General features: G+C 40.5%; 1 protein-coding gene across 1 annotated transcript in view; it reads right to left on the reverse strand.

The window, feature by feature from the left end:
* col22a1 (collagen, type XXII, alpha 1) overlaps positions 1–18457 on the reverse strand; it is a 277290-nt gene that overhangs the window by 82997 nt on the left and 175836 nt on the right. Inside the window, exons 23-24 of the mRNA XM_060824058.1 lie at positions 8914–8967; positions 3389–3442 (exon numbers count right to left, since the gene is read on the reverse strand). Of these exons, the coding sequence (XP_060680041.1) occupies positions 3389–3442; positions 8914–8967 (108 nt within the window). The remainder of the gene's footprint in view (positions 1–3388; positions 3443–8913; positions 8968–18457) is intronic.

The following is an 18457-nucleotide window of genomic DNA, read 5'->3' on the forward strand; positions in this document are numbered from 1 at the left end:
TATCTGATTAAAACCACTGAATGCATTTCTCAAATAATTCTGCTAAAAACTTTCTGCCATTATACCTTTCAGCCACACATTGACTGAACAAACAGGAATCTAACACTTGTTGAGTCCTTGGGGCTACAGGGGCAGAAAATGAGATGCTGCATGTCTTTGTTCTAAATGGCTATGTTCTTTGATGTGAATTGCAATGCTTTATGAAGGAATGAAGGAAATTAAATCTAGTGATTGTTTTTGATCACTTAGTTTATTTTGCAATAGTGAATTAATCAATAGACAGCTTTGAAATTTATTTAATCGCAGAATGGGTCTTGTGATCTGCCTATGCTGGATATTGGGTGAATTAGCATGATAAGTATATGGCCAGAGAATTGAAATGAGTTGGAAGTAATGAGTTGGATGAAAGCTATGTCAGACCATGGAGATGGGAGGAGTAGGTAAGAGACAGTTATGGAGTGGTGAGCAGTCATAGGTGGTGGGTATCAGGATCGAAGCGGTGGAAACTTTGGCAAGGGCTGAGAGTGGGGAGGTTCGTGGATGGATAGGAGAAAGCGAAGTTTGAGGGTTGTTATCTTCATGTTTCTTCATAAATTCGATAAGGTTGTGGATCACCGAGACCAACCTTTTGTTCAAAGCATCAGAAAGCTTCCAAAAATCTTCCTGTGTCACTCACCATGACCCCCATGTATGCCTGCACCTAGCAACCTTCTCTCTGGAACAAATATTTAACCTTCTCGGGCACCTCCTTCCAGGTTGTGTTTGCAGAGCTGGGATTTGCTGATTCTATGCTCCAGACTTGGTAGTGAAGATTCATGCTCAGGTTACTGGAGTCCTGAACATATACTTTTTGTTTGTCCAATTGGGTATATGGTATAGATTCATACCACACTTACTAAGCCCAGGATTTCAGATGCAACAATCCAGATTCCTCCACCTCCAGAAACTCTTTGGTGACTGAAATACCCGAAATAAAAGACATTAACACCTACCACTCGCTGTTTAAATCCTGCAAAGAGCTCCCAATCTGTTTGGACTAGGCCAGACCCCTCAAAACAGTTTTAAGTAGGTAGCCCAGACTGCTAAGACTTATGTACATCCAACTGTGCACAGACACAGCTAACAAAAGTAAAAATTGGAAAAACTGCCAGTTGGATTTATATTTTCATACATTCAAACAACCATATAACGTTAAAATTTACCTCCCCTTACCTTATGCAGTAACTTAAAAAAAAACACTACTTTTAAAAGAATAATGTTGGGTTATAATTTGCTGCCAAAATAATTATTAGGGCTCATGGTGCTCAATGTTGATTATGAACAAATTATACAGTAACTTCAGGCAAGAATTGGGTGAACAGCTAATCTCAGGCAGCTACAAGTTACTGGCAAATTGCTCCATTTGTTATTAACTTTAAAGAAACAAGTTCACTGAGTGCTTCACTCCTGCAATATAATGAATGGTGAGAAGTTGCTGTGTTTGAGGAGCAGGTTGAAAATAAACTCACTGCAAACACTTAACATTAGTCCTGTCCAGTATAAATATCCTTTCAATAGCATGTGTCACAATACTGGTTCTTTTTACAATTCTCTTCTAATTTTAATCATAATTCAAACTGTTTCATTTCTGCTGCCCTTTCCTTATCTCTTGCCTCTAATTCAAGCTGCTTCATTTGAAATTGAATTCTTGCCATCATTACAGTTCTTGATGGTGTTTCCAGCAAATTTAAATACTGTGGTACTGCAGCAATCATCTCATCGTTCCTCACATTAGGAGGTAACTTCAACCCCAGCTTGTATACTAATTCCCACAGCTTGGTCTCTTTTGCCTTTTGTAAACCCCCCAAGGTTAATTCTTCCACTTCCAGAAACTCTTTGGTGATGGAAAAAGCCTTTGCTATCTGAGCGCTGTTTAAAGCAACCAAATCAACACCCAAAATAAAAGACACTAACATCTACCACTCACTGGTTAAATCACGCAAAGAGCTCCCAATCTGTTATGGACTAGGGCAGACCCCTTAAAATATTGTTAAGCAGGCAGTCCAGACTGTAACTTTGCGATTTGTTTTAGCTAAGTGTATAGCCAATATTCCCAGAATAAATTAGCTGGTTTAGCTGCCATGTTTTAAACAAACAAAATTTGTTTACAAAATTATGGAATGAAACACAAAGAACAGAAAACAGAATACCAGGTAACATATCCTATCCAAACCTTAACTTAGTGATGCTGTTCCAAAAATACTCACAATAACTCCAATACACATATCCCTCAGCACAACTAGTAAAAATGAAACAAATTAAAGCTTACAGGCTTGAAGTTAGAGAGAGAGAGAGGTCAGAAGCCTGTTTCGCACCTCCCCTGAAGAAACTGAACTAACTAAAGTTCTGAACTGAATCTAAAAAAACTCTAATCTAAACGAAGGCTTGCTCTACAGGTAGCTGACCACTCCCCTTTGATTATACCATTATTTTTAAAGACATGACAGCTTTTGGCCTGAAACACACTCTGTTAGTGGTAAACAAATGGCCCCAATAAAACTTTCAAACCCAGCCTATTTGGAGCCTGCCCACTTACCCCTTCTCTGGAAAAAACTCAAGAACATAGTAACTTTGGAAAATGAACCGGTATTGTGACACATGATTCCAAAACTATAGTTTATTAGTACTGATAACTATTACAAGTTTAGCGATTAATTCCTTCAGGTTTTAACAATTAGAGTTTTAAAGATGTAACTTTGTTTTAAAAATTCATCGTTGTTCTTTTCTGCCCTTGTCTCTCTGAATCTAAACCTTCTTTCCTTCACTACTTTTCCATCGAGTTTGCCCACTTTAACTAAAACTTCCTTCTCAGACCTTGCATCGCTGGTTTAACAATAATTCAATCTTATTTACTAAGACAATACACAGTTGTTAGATTCTAGCACTCAGGTGTTAGTTTCCTGGTTTTCCTTACTGAAATATTGTTAGCTCAGCCTTGCAGCAACTTCCCAAGCAAACAATTTAACATTCAAGATACAAGAAAAAATCTACTAATTGGAAAATCCTGTACCATACATTCTGACCACAAAACCGTGGCCTTTTATAACCAATATGCTGTGAAAATAAATGAGACTGCTCTTCAAAATACAAGAGAAAAATCTGATAATTGGCAGATCCTGTACCACACATTCTGACCACAAAACCGTGACCTTTTATAACCAATAAGCTGTGAAAATAAATGAGACTGCTCTTCAATTAGGCAAAAGAAAAACAAGAAAATTTCAACAGGATATTATCAAAATGATTAAATTGTATACATGTTTGGTAACAAATTATCAATGATGTTCTCTTTTTATCCAATAATATGTAAAGTTTTTGTCAAATCGAAAATATTCACAAGCTCTCTGACCTGTTCTCCAGGCCGCCCTGTCAGTCCGGGAGCACCAGGATCTCCTTTAGGACCCTAGAAATGGTAACAGAGAGAACATGGCTGAGAATGATGCAGTTGGAGTTCTACCAAGGTCAGTAAGATCATTTGGCAAATGGTTAAGTCAGACCTTAGAAATGTTGCTGTCAATGTTATTGATCACAACCAGAGCTGCCAGAGGGAATGTCATAATGAGACTCAGCACCTTCACTTTGGTGAACTGACAATCAGCCCTTACTCAATGGTCCAAGCAACAATATACTTTTTCATGAGTTTCATTTAAGAATGTGATTAGACTGTGTTTTAAGCCTTGTATATTTTCCAAATACTGACTGTGTGACCTCTAGAGTGTTGAAGCTGGCCAATAAACTTGAGCGCACAATCAATATCCTCTGGGTAGGTGGTAAAATACTTTGGTAAAAGAAGGAAAAGAATATGATGAATTATTTATGGTGAAGCTTGGCAGAGGTACAAAGCCAGCCCAGAATTAGACCATCTGTATCATTAATATTAACTGAGCAGATTACAATGGTAATGCTTCCACATGTTCGCATTGTACAAAGCAGTGCTAAGTTAAATTTCAAGAGTCAGACAATAATAGAGGAGAGAACACTCTGATTAGAAGGACTGTGGATGGGGAGAACAATTCTCATTTAAAACAGAACAAGAAATGTCTCAACTTCATTGAAGAACCTGATACAGAGCAAGCCTGGCTTCTGTTCCTCTCAATGCAGACTAATTTCTGTCATTTGTTGAGACCATAAGTATTTTTTCTTTTATTTTTCTAACTTTGTTTTGGAACTGTGAGTCGAAGTTGGGAATTGAACTTTGAATTCTGAACAGTGGCTTGTTTGAAAAACAAAGGAGAGAACACAAGCAGATGTTTACTGTGGGGAATTGGCCTGGAAAGGTAATGCAGGCTAATCACAGTTCTATGGACATTGCACATGATTTGGCATTGAGATGTGGCTATGCACAGGGATTGGCAGCTGGATGGATGTTGAATTGATAAATTAAGAGAAGACAAATGCTAATCAGCCAACCAGAGAGAATGATGAAAAAGAGAGAACAAAGAGAAAACTGGTGCTGACTGGAGTTTTGGGGAGGATGCAGTTTTGCGTTAGAAACTGCCAGATGAGAAAGTTGGTTTTGCTCCCTCCACTTATTAGTTTTTGAAAGTCTGAGAAAAAAAAACAAATCATAAGAAATAAGTAATAGTCTCCAGGGGTTCTATGGAAGTTGTTTGCATTGACAAATGACTTCAAAATTCATGCAAGATGCACAGTCCAGCATGCCTGCAATTCAACACATCAACTCAGGATTTTGAGGCTTTGTTTTCATCATTTAAGTGGTTATTAAACTGGTAACTTAACAATTATTATATTTAACATAAAATTATCCCTTAATTCGGTCTCTAGGAGTGGTAATGGGAGTGGATGGGCAAGCTATAGTCAATGAAAATTGTCTTAGATCATAGATATTAATGAGATTGTCTTGTTGTTCATCTGTGTTCTGCTAAAGTTACATTTCTAATAATAAATTGTTTTTTTAAAAAATTATAAATATGGTATTCAAGTTCTGACATTTGTCAAGTCTAGATAGAAACAACTGAGTAATTGTGAGGGTGATTGAATGTTTTAATTTCACTGTTTTACAAAATCCCTGATAGTAAAGCAGTGATAGTAACATAAGGAATCTAAAGCAGATGTTCTATTCAACATTTAGATTTATGGGGACCTAATACCTGTCTCAGGCCGTCAGTAGAAAATGGCCTGACACAATGTTAGTTTGGATGGCATTCATGCTGATGTGAGACATCATTCCTAAAAAAAATGACAATCTTTATATTTATGTCACAGGTCTAAAAAAAAGTAGAGCAAGGATATTTAGTTTCTACCTCAGTGTATTTAATTCAGAAATACAAATAAAAACCTGCTAGAAACATATGATTAGATGAAACCCTGGAATATTTCTGAGCAAATCCATAGGTTGTTGTTTCATATTTGAGATTAGAGTTATGAATGTAAGCATGGGGTGTCAAAGCTTCTCCTTGGAAAGGAGTTCATTGAAAAATGAACACAGAGCGAATACTGAAGAAACTTAGCAGGTCTGGCAACATCTGAGGAGACAGAAACAAAGTTAACTTTTAAGAGTCTGGTATGACTCTTCAGAACCTCAAAAGGGAAGGATTCTTTTGAGGTACTTGATACTTTGAGGAATCAATAAGGTAAACCAATTCCAAGTTAAATTGTGACTAGAGGATAAATTTAGAATTAGGGGTGAGTCCATAGCTAATGTCACAAAGAATTTCTTAGCATTGAAAAGCCTGGAAATGTTTCCTGGATGAGATAATGCCGGCAAAAAAATCTGGAGTCCGTCAAGAGGAAATGAGGGAGGTAAACTGCAATCACCAGTGAATCAGTGACCCAGATAGTTCAAATGGAGTCTCATATTTGTATTTAGCTTTGTGTTTTTTGACCACAAAATTATTCACGAGGTGTACAAACATCTAATATGATCAGCTCAAATTAATTGCTCTGCTGTTTTAACAGATTGTCAACCACTAGATTTTAAGCTTGTCAGCATCTCTAATAAAAGTCAAGCAGAGAGGACTTTAGGGGGCACAGAACAAAAGTAACACATTCAGGTCCATCAGCCTGATTGCCTTCAATTAGCTTGATCCTTCCCTCTGTTTAGCTCTTTGATTTGCACAGTACCAACAATTGCAATGAGAGTATTAAATGTTCACATTGCACAGTGTGATTTCATAGTGACAAGTGGCAAATTGTATGACATAGAGCCTATTGATCTGATGTCATCAAATTTCTGTCTCAAGTTTCAATCAACTTTGCAGAAATCTATTCTGCAGCGCAGAGCTACACTTACATCTTTTGACCACAAGATGATAGCATTTGCTTCTGAAATGAGCAAAAGCACACAGGTCATTGCATTCACAATTTTCACATGTTTCTCCAAAACGCTTAGTTAAGTCTAAACATGGTTCACAAAATAGTTATACCAGTTAAGCAGAGTGTGGACAATTTACTAGAAATCATATTTTTTTTACAACTTATTATGGCAGTTCCCCATTTTGTGGGCTTTGACTTTAAATTTAATTTTGTGTTCATGCATTTTTTGGAATGAAAGTTCATGCTTGGGAACAGAACACTTGCCATTTCATATTCAAGTGCCAGGATCAGACACTTTCACATGAAATACAACACAGAGTTAAGACCCTATTAGTTTGCCCAAATAATACTTGGAATCCCTCCAGTGTGGAAACAGGCCATTCAGCCCATCAATTCCACACTAACCCTCTGAAGTGCAGCCTACCCAGACCCACTCTGCTATCCTAACCCCTAACCTTGCAATTCACATGGCTAATCTACCTAGCCCTTGGAAATTGTGGACAATTTTGCATGGGCAATCCGCCTAATCTGCACATCTTTGGACTGGGAGAGGAAACCCATGCAGACATGGGGTGAAAGTGCAAACTTCACACTCCACATCACCTAAGGGTGAAAATGAACCCAGGTCCTTGGTGCTGTGAGGCAGATTGCTAACCACTGAGCCACTGTGTTGCCCCTAATGCCATCACATGCCAATATCACCCTATAGACAAAAATGTGACATTTTCCCCACTGTCCATCCTGTGGCCATCCTGAAATGAGTTTTTTTAAAATACATTTATCATTTGGATATTATGTGCCATTGGATGTGAATATCACTGGCTAGGTCAACATTTCTTTGTCACCCCTATTTCCCTTGATAGACCATCAATACTGTAGGAAGGGGTTTCTGTCCAGCTTCACAGACATTTGATACAACTGACTCTCTTGCTCATCCATCAAAGAACCTACTGCATTGCACTGGATCTGAACTCACATGTAGGGCAGGTCAGTTAGGCTGATATATTTCCCTTCTTCAGAGACATTAGTGTGCCAGACAGGTTTCTATTTAATGCCAATTGTAAAATTAAAGCTACTTTTCCAGGTCTATTATTTGAACTTAAAATCCACCAGTGCTTGAACATGTACTCACAGAGGATTAACCTGCAAATCTGACCAGTGACTTTACCACTATTCCACAACCTCCATCTATTTGCCATAATTGATGTCAAATTAGGGAGGGTTTTGAGGTGGGAAAGTCATTCATTTGTGCATTCTCTTATTTTCAAAGTACAGTAGCAGATTTGAATGTATTAGGTTGGCTCCAAAATGACAAGACCAGTAGATGAACTGTCAAGTGTCACACTGAGGCAGATGGAATGTTTATATTATTGTTTTTGTTGAGTTTATTTTTCGAACATTCATGTATGTAAATATGTGTGTTACTGGCTAGGTCAGAATTGATGACCAAATGGCAGTTAAGAGTCAACCACATAGCTCTGGATCTGGACTCATCTGTGGGCCAGACCAAAGTAGGGATGGCAGATTTTCTTCCCTAAAGGACATCAGTGAACTCTTTGTGTTTTTACAATAAATGGCAGTGCAGGTCGTTCTGCTAGAACATGACAGTTGTGTTCCTCTGCAACTTCGCTCTATGGAAAATCACGCCGTAGATGGTTGCTATACAAAATCGCTATACCCGGTCAGCAGAAAGCATCCAAAAGCATCCACAAATCATCAAGTGCGTCATTACCAATTCACATTGATCAAACGGGCATTATACCCAAATAATCTACAGTTACATGATCAAATTGCTCCTGTCAGAAATTTTGCCATCATGGAATTCAAATTCAACCTCAGAACATTAGCTTGTGGATCTGAATTATTTGTTTAGATTAGATCCCTTACAGTGTGGAAACAGGCCCTTCGGCCCAACAAGTCCATACTGACCATCTGAAGAGCAACCCACCCAGACCCATTCCCCTACACCTAACACTATGGGCAATTTAGCATGGCCAATTCATCTGACCTGCACACCTTTGGACTGTGAAGGAAACCGGAGCACCCAGTGGAAACCCACGCAGACACGGGGAGAATATGCAAACTCCATACAGACACTACCGAAGGCCAGAATCAAACTTGGGACACTGGTGCTGTGAGCCACCATGTTGCAGTGATAGCAGTGACCACTTTAGAGTCAAGATTAGCGTGGAGCCGGAAAAGCACAGCAGGTCAGGCAGCATCCAAGGAGCAGAAAAATTGATGTTTCGGGCAAAAGCCCTTCTCCAGGAACCACCTTAGAGTGAACTAATATAAGGATGTTATCATTATCCATAAAGTCACCTGGAATAGGGAAGAGAACAAAAACAACAACAAATAACAACTATAATTGTTTTGAAGTAGATTTCTTGCTCCCACTGATGAGAATGTCTCAACTCTTGAGTATCACCAGTCAATCAAATGGTCAGCAAATGCTGGACTCAGTAGCACCACCAAGAATGGTGGCGACTGCTGGAACTGCAGACTAATGACCTGATGGAGCCTGAAGGAAGCTAAGACCGAAGCAGGAATTAAACTTTACTTATTCAGAGGGCAAGCTCTCAGAAGTTTATCACTCACCGGAGGTCCAGCGATTCCCTGCAAACCAGGCAGTCCCCGATCACCCTTCCTTCCCTAAACAACAGCAAAGACAACAGGATTAGTGGCAGAACATATTCAGGGAGGACAATTACTTGTAATGAACCATGATCGTATTCCATGTTTTTGATAATAGTGAAAGAAATGTGCAATAATTTGCATTGTTATGTTAAGGATATAGGAGCAGGAATAGACGACTTGGCTAATTTAGGTGAAAGCGAGTACAACAGATGCTGGAGATTACAGTCAAGATTAGAGTGGTGCTGGAAAAGCACAGCAGGTCAGGCAGCAACTGAAGAGCAGGAAAATCAACGTTTTGGGCAAAAGCCCTTCATCAGGAAGGGCTTTTGCCTGAATCTTCGATTGTCCTGCTCCTCTGATGCTGCCTGACCTGCTGTGCTTTTCCAGCACTATAAACTTGGCTAATTCAGCCTACATTCCTATTCGAGATGATTATGATTAATCTTGAGCTAACGCCCATCTCCTTTATTCCCTGAGAGATCAAAAATCTGTCAACTTCAATCTTGAAATGTATCCTGGTTAAACAATTCCAAAGATTTATAATCCTTTGAAAGAAGAAATTTCTCTTCATCTTAGCCAAGGGAAACACATCTCAGTACATATTCTGTCAAACCCTTTCATTAATTAAGAGCACCTCTTATTTTTCACAAATTCAGACAGTATTCATCCAATTTATTCAGTCTTTCCTCTTAAGTCCATCCTCTCATCCCAGGAACCAATCTGGTGAACTGATGCTTTGAACCATTCATTTAACTGTATCATAATTAAATATTCCGTTCTCCTGAATGTACTTATTTAGCTCCTCCTTAAGTGCATTTTTCATTGTCTTACTCATGGTTATTGCTCAGAAAACACACGACGCAATCTTTTCACGGATGTCCTGATCTAACTCAAAAGACTCCCAGCATTAAAATCCTAATTTTACCAGAAAATTGAAGTTTGATTTCTGTGCTCGAGATAATGTTACGATTATCACCAATGGCCCCCAAATGCCATCTGCGGTGTAAATCAAAGACTTTTTTTGGTGTCCCAGAGAGTGATCAGAGAAGCATCTATCATATAAAAAGAGGCCGTTTTGTCAACACTGCACTGCCATCAAGCTGAATCCCACTTTACAGTATTTCATCTGTAGCCTAGTAGGTGCTTCAAGTGCTTTTCCAAGAGTTTTTCCAACATATTCTGTGGGTTTGTGCCTCGATCATCCTTTGAGGCAGTGAGATCAAGTTTCTTAACACACTGTTGAAGAATCTCCTCTCAAATGAGGGGGAGTTTATATGAAACAGGGGATTCAATCACTAGCCACAGTCCTCAATGAAAAATAGAGTCATAGAGGCCTTTGGAAACAATTTGCCTGCATTTGGTCTATATCCTTCCATGACGAAAGTGAGGACTGCAGATTCTGGAGGTTAGAGTCGAGAGTGTGGTGCTGATAAAACACAGCAGGTCAAGCAGCATCCGTGGATCAGAAGAGTCAAAGTTTTGAGCAAAAGCCCTTCATTAGGAATGATGAAGGGCTTTTGCCCATATCCTTTCATACCTAACCCATCCATGTACTTGTTTAAATGTTTCTTAAATTATAAAATTGTGCTTGCTTCCATCAATACCAATGGCAGACAATTCCAGATACTCACCACCTTCTGAAAATTGCCCCTCTGGACTCTTTTGTGTCTTTCTGCTCTCACCTTGAACCTATGCCCCCTACTTTTAGACTCCCCTACCATGGGGGAGGCTGTTGGCTATTGAGCTTATCTACGCCTTTCATGATTTTATAGACGTCTCTCAGGTCACCCCTCAGTCTCTTACCCTCCAGAGGAAAAGGTCCCCACCTATCCAACTCTCCATATAGCTCAAACCTTCCATCCAGGTTACATCCTGGTCAATCTTTTCTGCACTCTTTCTAGTTTAATAATGCACTTTCTACAGTAGAGTAACCAGAACTACACACAGTACTCCAAATGTGTCCTCACCAATGTCTTGTACAGCTGCAACAAGACATTCCAACTCATTTATTCAATACTCTAACTGATGAAAACAAGCATGCTGAAAACCTTCTTCACCACCCTATTTACCTGTGACTCTATTTTCAAGGAGCAATTAACTTGTAGTCCTAAATCTCTTTGTTCTATAACACTCCCCAGGGCCCTATCCCTGATTGTGTAAGTCCTGCCCTGGTTTGAGCCACCAAAATGCAACACCTTGCATTTATCTAAATTAAACTCTATCTGCCATTCACCAGCCCACTAGCCCAGTTGATCAAGGTCTCACTGCATTCCCAGGTAACCTTTGTCACTGTCCACTATACCATCAATCTCTTTAGTCTCATTCACAAACTTACTAATCATACCTCTAAATTATTATCCAAATCATTTATATAAATGATGAGAAACAGTGGAACCAGCACTGATCCCTGTGGCACATCGCTGGTCACAGGCCTCAATCTGACAAGTAACTCTATACCAGTAGACTCTGTCATCTACCGTCAAACCAATTTTGTATCAAATTGGCTAGCTATTCCTGGATCCCATGAGATTTAACCTTACTCAATCATCTACCATGTGGTACCTTGTCAAAGGCCTTGCTAAAGTCCATGTAGATAACATTTATCACGCTGCCCTCATCTACTTTCTTGATCACCCCTACAAAAAACTCAAATTCATGAAACATGATTTTCCACTCACAATACCATGCTAATTATCCCAAATGCGTCCTTGCCTCTCCAATTGCCTATAGATCCTGTCTCTCAGAATCCCCTCAGACACGAGGCTCACCTTTCTGCATTCCCATACATTCCCCTGCAGCCTTTCTTAAATAATGGCACATTAGCCACTCTCCAATGTTCAGTCACTTCACCCATGGCTGTCAAAAATACAAATATTTCCCTTAGGGGCCACACAAGTTCCTCCCTAACCTTCCACAAAGTCCTGCGATACACTTCATCGGGTCCTGGGGATTTATCTACCTTAATGCATTTTAAAACTTCCAGCACTACTTCTTTTGTAATGTGGAATTTCTTCTAGACATCATTATTTATTGTAACAACTTCCCTCGCATCCATGCTTTTCTCGATGGCAAATACTGATGAGGCATATTCAGTTAGGATCTCACCCATCTCTTGTGGTTCTGCATATCATTTTAATCGTTAAGAGGCTTAATTCTCTCCCTAGCTCCTCTTTTCTCCTTCATGTACTTATAGAATCTCTTTGGATTCTTGAACACCTTATCTGCCAAAGCCACTTCATGCTCCCTTTTAGCCATCCTGATTTCTCCCTTAAGTGTAATCTGACACCCTCTATACTCCTCATGGAATTCACTGACAAGTCGTATGACTCCTTTTTCCTGACCAGAGCCTCAATAATTAGTCATCCAGAGTTCCCTACTTCTGCCAGCCTTATCATTCACTCTAACAGGAACACGATGGCCCTGAACCCTTATTAACTCACTTTGAAAGCCTTCTACTTACTAGATTAGATTCCCTACAGTATGGAAATAGGCCCTTCTACCCAACAAGTCCACGCCAACCCTTCAAAGCGTAACTCATCAAGATCCATTCCCCTCCTCTATATTTACCCCTGATTAATGCACCTAACCTACATATCCCTGAACACTATCGGTAATTTGGGATGGTCAACTCATCTAACTTGCACATCTTTGGACTGTGGAAGGAAACCGGAGCACCCGGAGGAAACTCACGCAGACATGGGGAGAATGTACAAACTCCACACAGTCATCCGAGGCTGGAATTGAACCCTGGTCCCTGGCGATGTAAGGCAGCAGTGCTAACCAGTGAGCCACTGTTCCACCTACTAGATGTCCCTTTGCCTGCAAACAGCCTCCCCCAATCAACTTTTGAAAGACCATCAAAGTTGGACTTGCCTCAGTTTAGAACATTAGCTTGTGGACCAGACCTATCCTCTTCCATAACCATTTTAAAAGGAATGGAATTATAGTCACTGGTCCCAAAATGCTCCCCTATTAACACTTCTGTCACTTACCCTGTTTTATTTCCCAAGAGGAGGCTTTGGCCCTTCCCTAGTAGGGTTGTCTACATGCTGCATAAGAAATTCTTCCTAAACACACTTATCAAATTTCTCTCTAGCCAAGCACTTAACACTGTGGTAGTCCCAGTCAATGTTAGGAAGGTTAAAATTCCCTACTATTACAACTCTATTATTCCTGCAGCTATCTGCAATCTCCCTACATATTTGTTTCTAAATCTCCCGCTGACTATTGGAAGTCCTAGAATACAATGTTATGAAAGTGATCGCCCCTTGTTTTTCTCAGTTCTACACATGTAGATTCAGCTCTCAGTACTGCCTTCTCTCCTGCCTAGAGCATCTTACCCCAGAACATTTGTTACCAGTCACTCGCTCAACCATATTTCTGTAATAGCTAAAATATTCCAGTCCCTTGTACCCATTCATGCCCTGAGTTCATTTGTCTTACCGGTCAGGCCTCTTGCACTGAAATAAATGCAGTTTAACCCAGACTTCCCTTGGTTTCTGCTGTATCTTGTCTGTCCTTTCCAATACTTGGGTTACCAATACAGCCTTTACTATTTAAGTTGCTCTCATTAACTTCTGTACTGTCCTCAAGCTTTTCTTTTGTCCCCTTACTGCTTTGGCTCCACTCCCTGCCCTGTCGGAGTAGTTTAAATCTGGTAGGACGGCCATTGTGCAGGGTTTCAAAAGAAAGGGAATGTTGACCAGATGGCAAGAAAAAGCGACACAACATAGGAACTATGTTAAAGGGTCGAGTTTGTGCGTCAGAGAGATCATGGAGAAAATTTGAGTAATTCTGAAGACATAAAACTGACCGATTAGTAACGATCAACCGTTACAATCAGGGTCTCTGTCTCATTAATTTGGAATTGTAAGACCAATAATGAAATGACAATCAGTTGTTTAACAACTTGACATCTGTTATGTAACAACTTAAACTAATCTTTATGACATAATCAGTGGCAAGAAAAAGGATGTATCAATCATTCTCATGGAGATATCAGTCTGGATAACAGGATTTTAATAAAAGCAAATTACTGTGGATGCAGGAGTCTGAAACCAAAAGAGAAAATAAGGGTCAGTTAGACTCGAAACGTCAGCTCTTTTCTCTCCTAACAGGATTTTAATTTTGATTTTAATTGTACAGTTGGCTTCAAAGACATATTGCCAGATCATAATTTTCTTCAAAATCTACTTATGATTTATGATTGTTGACTCAGCATTAGTGAACTTTTTTGAAGGTATAAATCATGATCACAAGAACTGACTGCTGCTTGCTGAGTCATTGTATTTTCACTGGTGATAAAGATTTGTGTACAGCATTTGCAATGGCATGGACTGAATTTTTTTTAAAAAGAGAATCAATACAGTGTGTAAACAGGTCATTCAGCCCAACAAGTACACACCAACCCTCCAAAGCATAACCCACCCAGATTCACTCTCCCACCACTCTACATTTCCCCTTGACTAATACACATAACTGACACATCCTTGAATACTATGGGCAATTTAGCACAGCTACTTAACCTAAACTGCACATCTTTGGACTGTGGGAAGAAACCCACACAAATGCAGGGAGAATGTGCAAACTTCACACACAGTCGCGCAAGGCTGGAATCAAACCCAGGTTCCTGGCACTGTGAGGCAGCAGTGCTAACCACTGAGCGACTGTGGCACCCAATTTTGGATTGCTATTTTTGAGCAGTACAGTTTACACAAATCTATGTACTTCTATTATGAATCTTTAAATCTGACGAAGCTTGATGCCATTCATTTTTAAAACTTTCCACTCTCAATTTTTCACCTCCAAAGGTCAACTCCAGTTGAGGTCCTGATGTATGATTCGGTGTCATCTTGGCCAAGTGTAGCCAGTAAATGCAGGAACAAAGGTAATGGAAGCAAATACAAGTTGGGAATAAATCGGGCCGATTTTAATTTTAGAATTCTTATTCACATCAAGCCTTTCAAATTCTTGACCATGTAAGCCTGGTGAAAACCACTAGCCCATAAGTCTACAACGGGAGAGTAATTATTTAAAAGTCATGTTGCTGCTGGGGTCTCACTGGATTTTTATTTATTCATGGGATGTGGGAGTCTAACATTTCTTCCCCATTCCCAGTTCTCTAATGGAGAAGGTAGTGTCGAGCTATTTTCATGAACCGCTGCAATTCCTGGGATGTAGGGAAGTTAAGTATGTAAGGTAGCTTGCTGAGCTGGAAGGTTTGTTTTCAGACGTCTCGGTAACATCATCAGTGAGAGTCTCTGGTGATGGTAAGTCCCGCCTCTCTATTTATAGGTCTTGGTTTCTTAAGGTGAGTAATGTCATTTCCAGTTCTTTTTTTCAAGGGAAGGTAGATAGGATCCAAGTCGATGTGTTTATTGATAAAGTCCTGGTTAGAATACCATGCCTCTATGAATTCTCATGTGTCTTGTTTTGCCTGTACTAGGATGTGTGTGTTTTGGAAGCGAGTTTTATAACTTGATCCAGTGACAGCAAAGAAATGGCAATATAATTCCAAGGCAGGGTTGTTTGTGGCTGGGTGGCAAACTTGCAGGAGGTGGTGCCTCTGCTCCCTTTTTCCATCAGGGTGGTAGAAGTCTGTGTTGAAGGAGACTAGTTGAATATCCTTTACTTTGTACTTACTGTTCCCACTGTGGATCAATTGTGTTGGAAAGGGTTGGGGTGGGAGCAGGGGGCAGTGTTGATGGGGTTGGGGGCAGGGGAGCTGAGTTGGATTGGGTTCGGGGCAGGGGGCGGTGTTGGACAGGGTTGGGATGGGCCAAGGGGTCGTGTTGGACAGGGTTGGGGCAGGGGGCGGTGTTGGATGGGGTGGGGAGGGCAGTGTTGGACAGGGTTGGTGGGCGGGGGTGCGATGTTGTACAAGGTTGAGGGTGGGTGGGGGGTGGGCAGTGTTGGACGGGGTTCGGGGGCGGGCAGGTGCTCGCGTGCGGTGTGCTGCTGCCTAGCCACCAGGACAGGGAGCAGACTTAACTGCAAACTCCAAGCCCGAGAGGAAAGAAATGGGATCGATTAACCAAATAATCAATTAGCCAAACAAAATAGTGCCCGCACATCTCATTTGGATAATCAAGTTTCCTCTGTATCTTGTAGATGGTTGCCAGGTGATGAGTTACTCAATGCACAATTCCCAATGTCTGACTTTCTCTTGTAACCACAATATTTAGATGGTGGGTCCAGTTCAGTTTCTGGTTTAGAATGGTTCTTGGCATTAAACTAAGTTAAGAGCTGAAAATGTGTTGCTGGAAAAGCGCAGCAGGTCAGGCAGCATCCAAGGAACAGGTGTTTAAAATAGCAACACGACGGTTGGAGGAAGAGCGCCTCATCTTCCGCCTAGGTTTAAATCGCCAGACCATAGCAACACGACGGTTGGAGGAAGAGCGCCTCATCTTCCGCTTAGGTTTAAAACTTTCTCCATTAAACTAAGTGAATTAGGGGATGGGTATGCAAGTGTAGGGGACACCAGGCCTGATGTTTTTGAGTTGATGGCAAGAAAACAGTTTCTAAAGTTTATCTAACTGGGCATTTCTACCATATTCCAGCAAGTTTAGCCTGATGTAAGCTTTACATGATCGGGAGTGAGGCACAGCCCAGGTGACTATATTTCTGTGATTTTTGAGAATTTGTGAATTCGATACAGAGATAAGAAGTGCCTTACAATGTTTTTTTGGTACATGGTTTGTAAGGCTTTTAGTTTTTACCTGGATAAGTCAAAGCCCAGGATTAGGGGCCCAGCAGAAAACAAAGAGTGACATCAGAGGAAAATCATAAGTTTGTTGTTTGGTAATAGCTACTAATTTGACTATGTATTCTAAGTTATTTTCAAATTAAAAGTAAATTAGAAATATTTTACAGATGTAAAACAAAAAGACCAGTAGGGAAAAAAAAACAAATTAAGAAGTAAATAAAATAGAGGTACAGTGACAGCTGATGTGTTGTATCTGCGTGATGCAGTTGCTGGTGGATCCCATTGTTGTTCATAATGACCACATTTGAGCAAGTGTTGGCTGCTTAAGAAAGTCGGCTCAGTGTCAATCAGCTGATGTCTGAGCATCGAATGCTGTGATACCTGAGGGGGTGGATGAGATCTGAATGCTATGTTTCAGGAAGTAGTCACACCGTTTAGATTAATTACTCAAATTTGATCAGTGATCTGGGACAGGAGAGTGTGACTACAAGGATCAGCCCTTGATCTCATATAATAGGTTTGCGATTCTTGCTCCCCATTTGGTGATTGGAGGGGATTTTTAAAAAAATCATTCCTGGGATGAGAGCATCATAGGCTAAACCAGTATTTGTTGCCCATCTCTAATTGCCCAGAGGGTAATTAACAGTCAACCACATTGCTTTCAGTCTGAAGTCACATGATGACAACTTCCTTCCCTAAAAATAATCATCAGTACACAACATAGGCTTTTTTGAGAATTGGCAACTGTTTCACGGTTATCTTAATTCCAGAATTTTATTGAATTCAAATTCCATCACCTACCATGATGGAATTTGAACCTGGATCCTCAAAGCATTACCTGTGTCTCTGGATTGACAGTCCAGCGACAAACCACTAGGACATTACCTTCCCAAATATAGGGAAGATGAGCAAACTGAACATAACATTGTGGTACAGAGAGCCATTCCAGAGGGCATGGAAAAGAGAAATATATCTGAAGTCAGGTTAATAAAACCAGGGGAATAGACTTTATCAGTACTCTCTGTAGCCAGGATCTAGAATCCCATTCGTTGTGCTGCCTGTTTGATGACTGGATTCCAGACATCTCTTCCGGGCTGCAGAGGAACTTGGAGTGGGAGAGGAAAATTCCAGTCGTTGTGGTCCAGGCAGGTACAAACAATATAGGCAGAACAAGAAAAGAGGTTTTGCTGAGAGATTATGAGAAACTAGGGGCTAAGTTAGCAAGCTGAAACTAGGGGCTAAGTTAGCTGGAAAAGCGCAGCAGGTCAGGCAGCATCCACAGGAGAATCGACATTTCGGGCATGAACCCTTCTTCAGGAAGGAGGGCTCATGCCCGAAACGTCGATTCTCCTGCTCCTTGGAAGCTGCCTGACCTGCTGCGCTTTTCCAACAACACATTTTCAGCTCTGATCTCCAGCATCTGCAGTCCTCACTTTCTCCTCGCTAAATTAGCAAGGACAACCAAAAAGGTAATAATCTCCAGGTTACTATCTGAGCCACTAGCTAACTGGCACTGGCTCAACAAGATTAAAGAGGTCATTGTATGGCTCAAAGCCTGGTTTACCAGAAATAGGTTTGAATTCATGGGATACTGACACCAGTACTAGGGAAGGAGGGAACTGTTCCAGTGGGATGGTGTTCACCTGAATCATGTTGGGACGAAAGTCCTGATGACTTAAATATCTAGGCCTGCATATAGGTCTTTAAACAAAATAGTGATGGGAGGGTGGGGCAGGAATTGGGTAGGGAGGGGGTCCTTTCATGAATTTGAAAATCAAAGGGAAAAGGAAAGGTTGGACT

This window comes from Hemiscyllium ocellatum, chromosome 4 (assembly GCF_020745735.1).
Source record: "Hemiscyllium ocellatum isolate sHemOce1 chromosome 4, sHemOce1.pat.X.cur, whole genome shotgun sequence".
NCBI classification, from domain to species: domain Eukaryota; kingdom Metazoa; phylum Chordata; class Chondrichthyes; order Orectolobiformes; family Hemiscylliidae; genus Hemiscyllium; species Hemiscyllium ocellatum.